Source organism: Morone saxatilis, unplaced genomic scaffold (assembly GCF_004916995.1).
Source record: "Morone saxatilis isolate NCDOM2014 unplaced genomic scaffold, NCSU_SB_2.0 Contig20, whole genome shotgun sequence".
Classification (NCBI taxonomy): Eukaryota; Metazoa; Chordata; class Actinopteri; family Moronidae; genus Morone; species Morone saxatilis.
In genome coordinates this window covers 1,988,491-2,003,517 of record NW_023339763.1, presented here as the reverse complement: position 1 = coordinate 2,003,517, position 15,027 = coordinate 1,988,491, and the positions used below count along the sequence as shown (strand labels likewise).

At 38.7% G+C, this 15,027-nt stretch overlaps 1 protein-coding gene across 7 annotated transcripts in view; it reads left to right on the top strand.

Moving 5' to 3' along the window:
- The window catches only part of ncam1a (neural cell adhesion molecule 1a), a 261,782-nt gene that overhangs the window by 170,101 nt on the left and 76,654 nt on the right, over window positions 1-15,027 (top strand). For all 7 annotated transcript variants that reach the window (XM_035666668.1, XM_035666664.1, XM_035666663.1 and 4 more), the window contains exons 2-4: window positions 8,961-9,035; window positions 12,335-12,544; window positions 13,631-13,774. In XM_035666668.1, coding sequence (XP_035522561.1) covers window positions 8,961-9,035; window positions 12,335-12,544; window positions 13,631-13,774 — 429 coding nt within the window. The remainder of the gene's footprint in view (window positions 1-8,960; window positions 9,036-12,334; window positions 12,545-13,630; window positions 13,775-15,027) is intronic.

Genomic DNA, 15,027 nt, shown 5'->3' with positions numbered 1-15,027 from the left:
CCTCGTTACAGGGTATGTGAGATGAATACTAGCATTAGAAAATCCCACTGGACTCCAAGAATAGATGTGACACTGCTTTCTTCACCTGGGCTCAGAAATGGGTTTCTGTTACTGCTTGGGAAACAACCTTATACCAGCTCATATTAAACCCTCTGATCAAAACAAGAGGTCTCTAAACAATCTTAAATGATGTAATAATACTAGTTATGCCAAATGTGTGTGTGTATTTGCATGAGACTGTGAGATTACAGATCTTCAAGACAAATATGACTGTATTTGTGCAGCACTTAGTTATTTAACAAAGGGCTGCAAACATAATCTCTCTGCAGTATGTCAAGAGGAGTGTGTTGCTTGGTGTCTGGCATAGATCACCTTTTGAAGAGCAACTTAGAGTTGCAGAAATCCTTATGACTTACGGTATCCTTAAGGCATACCACATGACCACTTCCACCACATGTCATGGATTTTTCTATTTGTGTTCCACGTCTTCTCTCTTCCCTTCCAATTGTCAAATAATGGCAAACATGCTTCATAATATTCACACAAAATGGAATAGCTTCAATTTAAGATCTCCCACTGTAATATCTCAAGAATTCATTTTTTTCCATTAACTCCTCCTTACTGCCTGAGGCAAATTAAGGAGCAACCTGTCTGTCTAATTTTGTAAGAGATGGAAAATTAAGACTATTTTGGGAGAAATGGATTTCCTGTTGGAAAGCTTTCAGAGAGTAACATTAGGTGGTCGGTGTGTGCTCAGATCCTGCTCCGTCCATGTCTTTGTCCTCATTGCTAATGTCTCGACCTTTTTTTCAGGCCACAGGGATTTACAAGAATTACTCAACAATCAATTTCACTTACTTTACCAGTAAGAGAGAAGTGAATCTCCGATACAAAATAATGCATCTGCATCTCTTCTAGCTGCACAGTGCATGCTCAGACAGTGGCTCCCTAAGCGTATACGCTGGTAATGTATGCATCCCAGTGTGGCCCTACACAGTGCAGTCTGCCCCTGCATAGTGTGTTCTTGCTCCGACATGACTTGCATGTTAAGCACCAACAGCTGACTGTTGTAGCCTCCTTGTAATGGAGCCAGTCACCACCGGCTGCCAGGCTCCAATTAGGCATGCAAACCTCCTGATCCAAGACGGGGAAGAAGCTGCCTCAAACTTCAGGTTTCCCACTAGCAGAACCGACTACTTCTTGTTTGTTTGCTTCACAAACTCACACACCCTGAAATGAAATAATGATGACCTTGTGGCATGTATGAATATTTTTGCTGTTATGTAATTGGAATTAAAAACCTTTACAGTGTTGATGCTAAGATGCTGAAAGCCTATTTAAAGTCGCAGGCTGTAAAGTCCGTAATTCTCTCACTAGAGAATGGCCAGCACTCACATCCTCACTCCGTAGTTTTGGTCATTGTTATTAAAACCTCACAGGCATATTTGCTTCAAAGTGGGGAGGGATTATCAGTAAATTAATACACCATTGCTAATACCGCTTCTGAGCTCACCATGAGTAGCTTTTAATGTGCTCTTCCATCTAACTTCCTTCCTAACTTTGTCATATTAATAACTTGAATAATCAAACTGCAGGGAAGCTATTAGCTAGGTAAACATAGGGTGTGTGTGTGTGTGTTTGTCTATATATGGATGTATATGTGTGTAAGGTGGGAGTTAATTAATGTGTTCAGTTTTGCTTGAGCTCTTATAAAAACCATACCTTTCTTTGTTTATTGAAGGATAATACTGGCATCATTTAATTTTGATTACATTGACCTAAATGCTTATGAAAAGTGAGTTTAGACTTTTAATACTCAATATGTAAAACTGGTTTCTCATAATTAAAACCTGTATGGTGAGAATTATAAAACCGTTACAGTAAGGTTTAAATGTTATTGTGTTGCTATAAGTTTTGGGGAAATATAATTGCCTTAAGGAGTTTGGATTTATGACCTCCATATTTCAAAAATCCTGGCTACGGCCTTGCTCAGTGCTACATTGACATAAAATATCATCCCTGTGGCACATTTTTGCATTCACTGTTGCAAATTAATTATACATGTAGGCTAGTTTTTAGAGGACAGGTTTTGTAAGGAGATATTAGTGAGCAAACAGCACCTGTGAGGAGGAATGCTGCAAAACACTGTGGGATACCATCCTCCATGTGGATGCAGTAAAATAACTCCCGGTGTGCTGGGTTGCTGTGGCCTCTAATTGCCTGTGTGGATGGTGTCAGGGAACAACCTGTCTGGGTTTCTTTTTCCAGGAAAACAATACAGGTTGCACAAAGGTTGGATGGTGGAAACTGCCATCTATGGTTGTGCTCCCCTCAAACCTGGAAATACACTGGACATGGCACTGGAAGTCTGCAGGGAGAGAAAGGCAGTTTTATTTTTACAAACATAAAGTCTGCTGTGCAGACCAGAGTTATAGTTTCTTATAGTTTTGTATTGTTTATTACTTTTTATTTTGGACTCAGTTTAGTTTCAGTTTATTTCCAGAGTGGGTTTGCTGATTTTAGTTTAGTTTTTATTGTTTAAAAATGTTTAGTTTCAGCTTTGTTTTTATTAGTTTCAGTATTAGTTTTTTTTAAATGATTATTATAAGATGGGGGTATTTGTCAGGGGCAAGATTTAAGAAGTGCGCAACAGGTCTGACATTACAAACACACTGACTCACAGTCATGCAGACATCCCATTCTCAATAAACATACACACCAATGCTTCCTCATGCCTATGTTGACAAATTTGACCAAATTGACAACGACTAAAACTGAAGCTTCCTCCTCGTTTTGTAAGTACACAGTATTGTCTCAACTTGTTGAGTTTTTTTTGTTTTTTTTCTTTCTTAAGTTTAGTTTTTAATTTCATTTCAGTTAAATAAAATGCTTCCTTTCACACCTAGTTTTAGTTTTTAGTTTATTATTAGAGAACTATAATCACCCTGGGGCAGACAGAAATATTCTCAGTGTAAGAGTTAACGTAGAATGGTTGAACTAGACAACAACCATTTTCCTGGGGTTTACACAGTTTGGATATATTGAGCCACTGCATCCAAGTTAGCAGTTAGTTAGCATGGCTGTGTGTCAGTAACACCCTCTAATGGACGGTGTCATTTGCTGTTTCTTGTTGTCCATACTTCAGTGACTGCTGACATCGGTACACCACTAACTTAAGCCCACTGCTCACATCAGCTGGTGCTAGGGATCACTCTGTGTTTCTTTTTATTCAGGCCCACTCTTTCTGTTCCAATCACCATTTTCATCCACTGGTAATATTGTAACAGAATATTTAAACAATTTGGATCTGCTTCTAAACTAATGATGCTGCTGCAGAGAACATAAACCTGATGTTCTTACTTCAATGAGTAATGTGAGTATGTAAAAGACAAACTGTTTATGCTAACCAGAGCTACGGCTAGCTATAGTTAGCTCAAAATGTCACACCCAATACTGTGGCTATTATTTGTGAGGTTTGGTGTGTGGTCCCAGCTGGTTAGATTTAATAATTGGGCCAAAAGATATCTTCCCAACTGTAATACGAACTTTTGGTGAAAGTTTGTTTTTAAAGTCAGAGTCTCAGAACCTCATTTTTGTGACTTAAAGATTAGTCACGTTTGCAGCACCAACCTTGACTCAGAACACATTCATCTTATAAAACAAAAATTAGTTTCTGCAGACTGACGTTGCTGTAGCAATAAGGGGTGTTTTGAATAAATCAGTGTTGTTACCAAATGAGACATAAATGAGAGCCTGCAACCATGCATGTAAATACAAAGGTTGTAATAATGAAAAGTATTCTGGAACATGTTTTTTCTGAAGTCTAGATCTACAGTGATTCACATACTTATTTCCCTCTTTTGTACCCCAAAAACCTCCATCACCTCTGTGAAAATGTGCTGATGTGAATGATAGGTGAAGCGCTGTTTGTTAAAGAGCAGGGTTCTGGGACTATGGGTATCTCAGCGGGGGAATGAGGAGTAAAGGACTCTTGAGAGTAGAAAGAGAGGTTTATGAGTCTTTGGAGAGGACTGAAAGTGAGGGACAGGCTTAGTGGATGGATATTAGATTGGTGTCATGAGTAGACATGTCAGGGCACAGATAGCTTCATCCTTTATCTGAGCTCTCTCCTCACTATGCCAGGCACTTCTTTCTATCCTCCCTGTTAATCTACACCTCCTTCCCCCAACTCTCTTTTGCCTTTGGGCTTCTTAGTTTACCTCTTTACTAATGTAATTTAGGTCAGGTCTTTCTTAATTTCAGAGCTTTTATGAAAACGTTAAGGGATTGTACTGATGTTACAGAATGTTTTAGCTATTTGCTGGTTTTATATAATTTAATAACTGCTGAACATTTTCCAAATGTCAATACAAGTCCTTCCAAATTTAACAGGTCAGACAACTCTCAAAGTAAATACATATTACAGTAGATGCAGGTACAATAAAATATTAAAACCATTATTTCAGAATATAACTTTTCGTAAAAAAAAACTATTACAATTCCTGTCTGGCACTGGGTTAAGTATTAGGTTTGGAGATGTTTGTGATTAATGTCATTTGTCTTATATTGTTTTCTCTTGAATATAACTCTTTGTTGGTCTATATGAACTTTAGATTTTATTCAGTTTGTCTTTGTGCAAATGTGTCACTGTTTCTTTTTTTAAACCATTTGGAATCGTTTGTGTATTTCCTGTTAAATAAAACTTTCTTGAAATATATTTTATAGATTTTTGTAGCTTTGTAATTTATTTTTATTTTTATTTTTATTTTTTCCCAAGCAGCGACTAGTTCCTCTCCATTTAATGTTGTTTGAAGAAAAATTTTTACCATATATACTCCCAGGCTTATTTTAATATTATGGTTAAAATGAAGCATCCTGGACAATGAACTGTGTATACCATTTGAACTTTTTAGAAGTTGTATCAAACTATCCAACCCAAATTGAGTTAATATGAACTTTGCCTGGAATCTTATCTAAAGAGAAAATGTTATTTGAACTGGAATGGAATGAGCAGAAAGGCAACCAGGCCCAATTTTTTTTCTGGACAGTAAAAAGTCCTGATTCAGATGAAGAACAAGTGTTGTTTTGGATTTGTTCGGTGATTTAATCTGGCAACTTCTCTTGTTTTTACGCCATGATTTTACCACTTACAATATGCTCTCAGCAGAGACACAAAATCACACTTTTGCTTGACGCATGAGACTCAACAGTCACTTCATCCTGGAGACACTGCACAAGTGGCCATTTAGAGACGTACACTGAGAAAATGGCTCTGGGAATAGCTATCTTTCCCACACCCCCTGAACTCCTTTTTGTTGTCTTTAGTGTTGCAGATATGATCAGTTGATTTTTGGCCAGTTGTCTTAGTCTTAGGAGGCATGGCTAGGGTGTGCAGCAAGGTATCTGTGATCTTATTAGGTGAGGGAAGGAAATGGATATTTTGTTTTCTTTGTATCTACCTCCAGCCTGTGAAAGCAAACATACTGTGGGCAGTGGTTTTCCATGCCTCTTGAGCTTGCATGCTAGCCTGGAACAAAGGCCAGGTTATTTTAGTGGCCAGTGTTTTACTGCAAATCAATATTTGTTTGACTTCTTGACTATAAGCCATAAGGGAGATATTATTCTCACCTTGAATAGTTAAATGAAATCAATATTTGAGACTGTCCTTGACCAGGAAAATTATAGCTTTTTTTGTGCATTGTTTAAGTTATGTTAGTCTTCTCTCAGGAGCAGAGGTAGAAGTAGTGTGAATAGGGTTGGGTATCATTTAAAACCTTACAATACTTGTACCAATACCAGAAGTAGTACTTTGTTCATACCTTTTTTCTTTGTCTTGTGAACACAGTACAGTGTACAGTGAATATCCTGAGGTTTTCTCCATGCATGATGTGGCGCTTTATCATGTTACTCACAGTTTTTCCCGAAATAATCCTCCTACATTTTATGCATTCATTTTTATCTAACACCACAGGCGTGTAGTAAAGCCATGCTTTTGAACGTTTTGGTGGCATCTCTGCACTCTGAACTGCCAACTCTGTCAAATTCACCACTTTCAGCTTAACCAGCACAGACTGTATGTAGCTGCTAGCTCTGGTACAAAAAGGATCAAATGCAGGTATAGTTTGATTGCAGAAGTTTTAACACTACTTGGTACTGGATTATTTTGGTACCCAGCCCTAAATGTGACACTGTTAAACCGCCATAAAGCCTCCCAGATGACTTGCTTGTAATAAAATAATAATAAATGCTTTTGTATTTTATGTTTATATAGAAATTTAAAGTGATGGCATCCTGTAGCTCACCTTGTAGAGCTGCCCCCGATGTACCATGGCCCTTTGCTGCGTGTCATCCCGCCTCTCTCTCCCCCCTTTCCTCTCACTCTTTAGCGGTCACTATCGATTAAAGGCAATAAAAGTAAAAATACTAAAACAAAAATAAATTGAAAATTGAAAATGATATCCACAAAGGGAAAACCAGATCACCCTTGCTGTCCCTGGAATATCTTCATTGACAGCTTCCAATTTGCTCAACATAAACACAACTAAGCACTGCGACACTAAACACTTAAGCACAAAAGCCTACTGTGTACATCCACGCAGTTCTGAATGCTGTATACACCCTCTGTGGAGGAGGTTCAGCTTCACAGTGTAATGATGATGGCGTTTCACATCATCCAGTGTGTAGGGGTAAAAAAAACAACAACAAAGGCCACCACTGTGACGGTCTCCTCTTAGTCCTGGATGTTTTTCTTTAGCCATGAGATTGTCAATTTATAAAACACCAATGTCTCATTGTTGATGATAGTTGGCTACCTGTCTTTGAATGGCGAGTCCTTGCAAACCATTCCCATGAATCTCCTGGTGAGAATTGGGCTGAGACTGAGTCACTCATTTGTGTGAAGTGGCGACATGCTGAATGCTCAGCGGGATTTCACTGTTAAGCTCCGGATCACGATTCAGTGGTGTTTCTGCTCCGCTGTCTGTGCTTCACTCCCATGCCACACATCACTGTAGATAGGAGTCTTAAATTAAACCGTGCCACATTCAAAAATCATCACATCCCCTGTCATTCTGGTGCACACGTGCAAGTGATGAATCTCCTGATTAAACCTTTGAAAATTATTACACATTTTAACACTTTTCATTGAATATGCAAGAGTTTTAATTTCAATTTGTTAGCACGGCGGAAGGAACAAACACCAGGTGTTTCTCTGCACTCTTCTAAATCTCATCTGTGTCAGTGTAGCTTTAGCTGATGCTGAGAGACGAAGTGCATTAGAGTCTCAGGAAAAGGAAAAATTCTCTGATTTACAGCATTACGCTTTCTAAATCATCTGCACGGAGAAGCAGGGATGGAGAAAACGAGTACGAGAGCACCCTGCTGACTCAGTCAGGTGGCTTATATAAACACTCAGTAAAATAAAATCTTTACATGGTGCTGCTGAATATACTTTTGATTGCTGCTGAGGTCTGATCATCATCTTACCCCAAACAAATGCATAACATCTGAAATACGCAATCTTTTTTTTTTATTCTTGAGAACTTGTTGATAGACGGTTAATTTACTGTTACCTACTGTTGCTACCCATCTGCACTGTGCCCTCTTCTTTTCCTGTCAGTTTACTGCTGTAACGAGGCGCCTACAGCATGCCTCGATTGTCACAGGGTCACAGGTACAAGATTTATTAACAGCTTACACTCTGAAAGTGTTGGCAGCAAATGGTATACCTTATAAGTGAATCACAAGGCCATGGAGTGCCATTCTCTATCTCCATTTTTCTATAGTTGTTTTTCTGTTTTGCTTGAATGGTTTTACTGGCACTGCAGAGACAACATGTACTATTGGCATTAAGTTATTTATTCAGGATAAAATGTTAAGTGTACTCAAACTAGGAGATTAAGGTAGAAAATAAACAAGAATATCTTTTTTTTTTTTTTTAAAGTCCAGCCTCACAACATAACCTTGCTCAACAATATGTGTGACAGCTCACTTAATTTGTTTAGACAGGTATGTTAAGTAGAAAAGAAAAACAAGTATTATTGTTGAATAAATCTGAGGAAGAAGAAGCTACTTAAAAAACCTTTGATTTCTCATGGCTATTTAGTCATAGTAACAGTTAAAAACATGCCTAATTAAAAGTGGAATCTCTTTGGCGTCACCGATATGATTGTGAAGAGCCGTTGTGAGGCTCAGTGTACTCGGTTCTGCTCGTCCCCATCTTGGCAGTCCTGACTCAATGGAGCTAAATGAAGCCAGGTCACTGAGGATAATTTAAAGGGGTGTTTTATATAAAAATAAACCCCCTGAACAGTTGTTGTGCTGTAGACACATTTTACTTTTTAGGAAAGACAGGTGTAAGAAAACATTAGAAAGCACACTGAGATGCAGAGAGTTGAACAGCGGCTATCCAGGAAGTGACATCAAGATTCCAGCTCTCTATACCTTGTGTGTGTCATTCCAATTCACATGATGTTAAGAATTATAAAATAACCAGTGTGCTTAATATATTATATTTTTGATGGTGAAAATGTCCTCAACTCTAATTTCATGCTCACTAGCTGTGAGTGTCTTTAATAACAAGATGGGCAACAATGATGATATTCACAAATAACACTGTGGAAGTCCAACTGAAAATATGAACATTCTAAACATTTTTGCACAGCTAGCAATGCCTCTGTGCACAATATGTTCTCAACAAGTGAGCCTGCTAACAACCTGGCAGTTCAACAAGGTCCTTGTAGAAAATCTAGACTGCACATGGAGATGTTGCACTCTAGTGAGCATGAAAATTTCATCCAGAGTTTCATTCATAGTGGGTATGCCTAAAAATGGTTGTTCTTTTGAGCAGGCAAAACAATCTGATTTTGAGCCTTGCCTTTTTGTGCTTTGCCCCTGTGTCACCATTCCCTCTCGCTGGAACCAGACTAATGTATATTTTTTTTCTTCTTTTCTTTACTCAGCTGCCCTCCAGGTGCAAATCACGCCAACACAAGGAGAGATCAGCGTAGGAGACTCCAAATTTTTCCTCTGCGAAGGTAAGAGTGATCTCAGACACACCTCATTTAACAGGGCTTTATGCAAATGTCACCTCATAGAACAATATTGGCAGTATTAATTGAGATAAATTAATAACAGTGATACGTGTCAGTTTAAATAATGAGACTGGTGAATATACTCATTAGAAGTTCAGCAATGAAGAAATTCAAGGCAAAAGATGAGACTACTAAAAAAAAAGACAAGGATAGATTGAATGAGCAGTTTATTCTGAGGAGGTAGTGGGGAGTTGAGATCAGAGTCGTGTAAGGAAGAGGGCTTAGAAGAGGTGTGAGAGAGGTGCAGTCTAAGGAGATAATGAGAGAGAGGTCTTAGACTTTCTGTGTTTTCAGTGTTGAATGTACATGTGCAGTTGTCAGCTTGTCTGAGATACAGGTGGTATTTGACTCAGGTAGGTCAGCTGTCTGACATTATACACAAATGTACAAATATAAATAAAATCATGCCAGTCAGGGCTCGTAGTTATGATGTGACGATTAATCAATTATTTGTCAACCTTCAAATTATATTATTTTGTAAAAGTAATTAGGTGAGTCATTTTTTAATAAAAAATATCCAAATTCTCTGATTCGAGCTTCTTAAAGGTCCAGTGTGTAACATTTAGGAGGATCTATTGTCCAGAAATGGGAATATAAAATTCATAGTTATGTTTTTATTAGTGTAGAATCAGCTGAATATAGGAATTGTTGCGTTTTTGTTACCTTAGAATTAGATGTTTTTAACTACACTAGAGTGAGTCCCTCCACGAAGGCCGCCATGTTGAACCACCATGGGATGAGACAAACCAAACACTGGTCTAGCTAAGGGCGGTCTCACATTTTCGCAAATCGCAGCCATACACCTACACCTTTGGAAGACACAGTGGTTTGAAATGGCTGCAGTCTGCAACTACACCACCAGATTGCCACTAAATCCTACACACTGGACCTTAAAATGTGACTAGTTTCTTTAGTCATCTATGATAGACAAGTGAATGAACTAAAGATAATCATTTATCATAACAGATGATATGTAATGATTAAGTTTTGACAGAAATTCTTTGGTGCTTAGACTTTTCAGAGAGTTTTGTAATCGAGGGGCATCTGCCCTGAGCAGCAACAGAATAAATCCACACTGGTGATGGCTGATGACTCTGCTGACTTTGATGGGGAGGTGGAGGGGCGCACATAACAGCAGAATGAACATACTGATGGCAAAGAGAGAGTCATATTTAAAAATACAGCAGCAAGATGATAGGCGAACAATGTAGGAGTGTTGCTGTGCTACTGGATACATGTGACCAGCTGATGAGAACAGCTGATCTCACGATTGATGGCCCATGATAATGACAGCAGGGACATTATGAGTGAGCAGGAGTGAGAGGAGTGAATGGCAGGAGGGAAAGAGAAATAAACAGGCCTATGCATTCAAAAGAATAGTCTTTACTTTGGTTAGAGCTCTATCTGTTAACTGAGAGCCTATAAATCAATAGTACTGTTCACTCAAAATACAAAACAAAATGGTATCTAGCCATGCAGACAGTTGTTTTCTTATCTTCCAGATTTTGTGTCTTTGTGCCTCCACCCTAATACATTCTGAGTTTATGAGAGCTAATAACAGCAAGGTCTGTCGATTATAGAGTAAAGCCGTGTGCAGACTACACACATCTTGCCACAGGTATCCTTAAGTCAACACGGAATCCGCTCCTGTTCCCATCATGACGGGTTGTCCAGTTTAAGCAGTTCCAAGACCTCATTGTTAGCTGTCCCGGACACTGCGACAGTTTTGAAACGTGTTTGATTTTGTTCTAACCAAACATGTAGTGTGACAAACTTGGAGACGAGTCTCAGACAGCAGACGAGCCATGTCGAATGAGAGGTGAGGGTGGGGAAAAAAGGAGGCCACACATGAATGTTGCTGAATATCACGTTCATTAGCACCAATCGCAGATCACACTGTTCCAGTTGATAATCAGGACACCTCATCTAAGATCAGTTGTGTAGTTTTTCTATCCCAAAGTCACCATGACAACAGTCACAAAATATGTTTTATATTGTAAAACAGTACAGCAATTCTAAGATTCTGATAATGTAACAGTCTGCTTTATCTTTAACGGGAACACTGTCTCTGGAAAAATATGCTGCTGTTGATTATTTTAGATCTAACTTTTGCATTAAAAGCAAAGTTCTATTCATCTCCATTGTATTTAGGGAAAGTAGACATCTCATAGCCAAGACCATTAAAACCAGACTCTGCACGGATAGATACCACTAGAAGTAAGTAAACTGTAGTTTGGGCGAACTGACCCTTTCAAAAGGTTGTTACACAGAAACAGTAACTAGTTGCCTCCCTCTACTGACCTGTTATTACAGTGCTTGCAGAAAAACCACAACTGTGAGAATGAAGCCATCAGAAGCAGAGCTCAGTATTTTTGTACATTTGGAATATGACGCCTTGACATTTTTTTTAATTTTACTGAGTCATTTTCTTTGTTGTTTCATGAAGGAGCGTGGCTCTGGCTCAAACTATAATTCCCCTTTGAAAAGGATGTCAAAATGCATTTAGAGCCCTTTGTGTTCCCTAAGAGATGAGATAGCATTAATATGTTTCCAGGAAACAAAAGAAATGTGTCAGCTTGCACTGGTCTTTATAAAAAATGAATGATGGGGAAAAGATGTTTGATTTTTCTCGCAGTGAAAGTTGCCTCCTACTGAATAATCCTCTAAATAATCCTCTGTCCTACAGAGCAATCAGAAATAATTTACACCACTCTTTTTATGTTTTAGTTTGCATATTTAGTTTGATCTTGAAGAGACATCTACTGTTGGGAGATGTGTTTTGATTTAACAATAATGTTTCTGAGTCATCGGCATACAAAGAATTCTTAATTCATTGAGCGCAGATATCAGCTTTTTTTACTTGTAGACTCTTTGTCTTTTATCTTTTATCTTTACATGTTTACTCACAGAATATCATGTGATCTTGCCTAACATGTTAAAATAGTTGCACATCTGTGATGTAATACATTAGGGATGTAACTGAATACATGATTTGAATATGAACAGGTAATGCATTCTGAACAGATGCGAACATCTTCCAAATTGTATGCAAATAATGGTGGGGGTTTAACTGCAATCCAGATATCTAACTAAACAGATGCGTAACTAGGTTAGTTGCAAAACTATAAAACAGAATTCCACTTTGTTCAATCACTAACATGCTTTTCATTGACATGGCAGCTGTGAACTTTCTTTACACAATTCTTGCTCCCTTGCCTCATTCTTCATTTGATGTTTTTCAGTGGTGGGAGATGCTAGAGACATAGACTGGTACGCCCCCAGCGGGGAGAAGATCCTCCCCAACAGGCAAGACATTTTTGTGAGCCGCAGTGATGAAACCACGTCTACCCTCACCATATACCACGCCAACGTGGATAGTGCCGGTATCTACAAGTGTGTGGCAAAGTATGGGGACAAGGAGGCCCAGGCCACGGTCCAAGTGAAGATCTTCCGTAAGTCTTATCTTTTTTTTAAAAGGCTACACAGTAAATGTTAACAACCCAGAAAGCTTAGTCTTTTGCTAAGTAGTAAGTATTCATTATGTCCTCTTTTATGTTCTTCTCAAGTATTTTTTGACAGGCAGAAGCTCTTACCTAAATCCTATTCTAACCCCAGCTGTTAAAAATTTTCTGTTAAAGAAAATGCACAGGGCTGAATTTGTGAGGTTGTGTTTTTTCTAGATAATGAAATATTATCCAGATAGTTCTCTTTGAGTAATAGAGTCCTGAAGGAATTACTCCCCGAAGTGAGTTAGTATTTTTGTATGTCAGATCAGTTTTTAATGGGTTTTTGGTAACATGCCTAAAATAAGGTCTGTGGTTAACACAAGCTTAAGAGATTTTCACCTTTTGTTATATAACATAACGTTAGCTCTTTACTTCTGGCGATTGCATTTACACTTAGAAAATCTAAAAAGTTTAATTTGTGAAGATTATCTTGCTGAACAAAACCTGTAAGTATCATAAACCTTTGTTCGCCACAGAGCTTACTTTCTGCAACAATCCAAAATCCAATAGAAAAACCCTGTTGGCTTTTTGTGGAAGGAACCAGGGCAATACTAAATGCCGTTAGTGTATATAAAATACATCATCCCATCAGCTCACTATAGATTTATGAGGTCGAAGGCTAACCAGATGCCGAAAACACTCCACGGTGTATCATAATATTACGAGGATGGATTTTGCAACTCTGGGCAGTAAACAGTAGAAAAACAGCATTTGTATCAAAGGTAACCTACTGGGAATGTGGGCTGAACTTCCTGCGTCGGCAACCCTCCCATGTCTACATTAAAATGAGGGCGCTGCGTCTTTTCGTGCAGTCTGAACGCTAAGAGTCTTTGAACTGTCTTTACCTCGATTAACTTCCCCCACCGTCTGTGATTATACAAAAGCTTAGCCAGCAAAACATTTATTTGAGAAGCAGAAGCTCAACCATATGGTGTCTGGGTACACTGCTAATCAACTGTAAGATTGCACATACAAGTGTCAGTCTGAAAGTTAATATATTTAAAAACATGTATGTGTTATATCTCCCTACAGAAAAGATCACCTTCCAGAGTGCTCCCAGCCCACAGGAGTTCAATGAAGGCGATGATGCTGACATAGTCTGTGATGTGGTCAGTTCACCACCACCCACCATCATTTGGAAGCATAAGGGCTCCAAGATCCAGGTTGCCAAAGACGGTGAGCCAGTCCAAATGAAAATGTTCCAATGCTTGAGCTACTTTCTCACCTCCAGCCTGCCATCCCATCTCAATCCCCTGATTCCCTGAGCAGTCACCTTTCCTTCCTTCTAATGCTGTCGGCCAATTCTTGCTTTCCAATCAGTTTGCTACACTCTTCCTCATCTTTTTGTCCTCCTGCTCATCATCTATGAACAAAACCATGCATTTTCCCAGGGTAAAGCTTAAGACCTCATAGATGATGCATGGACACGGAAATTGTATTTTCATGCCCAGGAAGAAGTGGTTATTGTCACTAGAAAAGATGTCTGATGGCAGATTGGACTTTTAAGTTCACCAAATAGAGGTAAAACTACTCTGGAGGATGAAAGAACTGCTGCGGTCACTAACAAAAGATCAAATGCATCTAGACCAGGCTATCCAGGTCAGCTAGTTTAACAAGCTAAAGGCATCATTTTATTGACATTGACATTTTCTTCAGATTGTATTTTTTTTACCAGATTTCCCTTGACATCATCTTTTTTGTTTTTTGTAGAAGGTTATTTTTTGAGATCACAGACGTGGTAGAAGTGTTTCTGACAGTTTCTAGTTGGGTGTAGTCCTGTCCCCATCGTACAGTAGGATTGCCGAAGTTGATCTTTATTGTAACTGTACTACACTCCACTGAAAATCTTTTGAGTATATCAAATATTTACTGCCTTTAGGCTTGAAAGGAGGTTTTGAAAAGTTTGTAGCTCGCTCCCTGACGGAGGACGGAAGCTGTAATCAGCTTCGATTTGCAGTTGTTACCATGGATTCTAATGGTGAGTCACAGTCACAGTGGAGAACAAAACCGAACAAAACAAAAACATCAAAAGGTCTATAGAAACTTCTCAAACCCCTCCTGCATTATAAGCCTTTTCTCCTCTGTTGAGCCCCATGTTCTAAACAACTGTTTATTTGCCAGTAAACATGTTTTAGAGCTATGAAGTGTGGCATGGAACTAAGGTATTTTGCTCATTTGTAGAGAAACTATGAGGCTTTTTGAACATACAAATAAACACAGGTGAACAGTGCTGCAGGAGGGGTTTAGTAGTTTCTGTGCACATTTTGCTGTGACTCTAGGTCAACATTGGAAGCCATTGTAACTGCTGTGAATCTGACTGTGAAGCTGACTACAGCTGCTGGACTCGTTTACAATAGGAGGTGGTTAAAAGGACACTTCACCCATTTGCATTAAGCTTTGTATCGTTAGAAACCCAGTCATATTTTTGA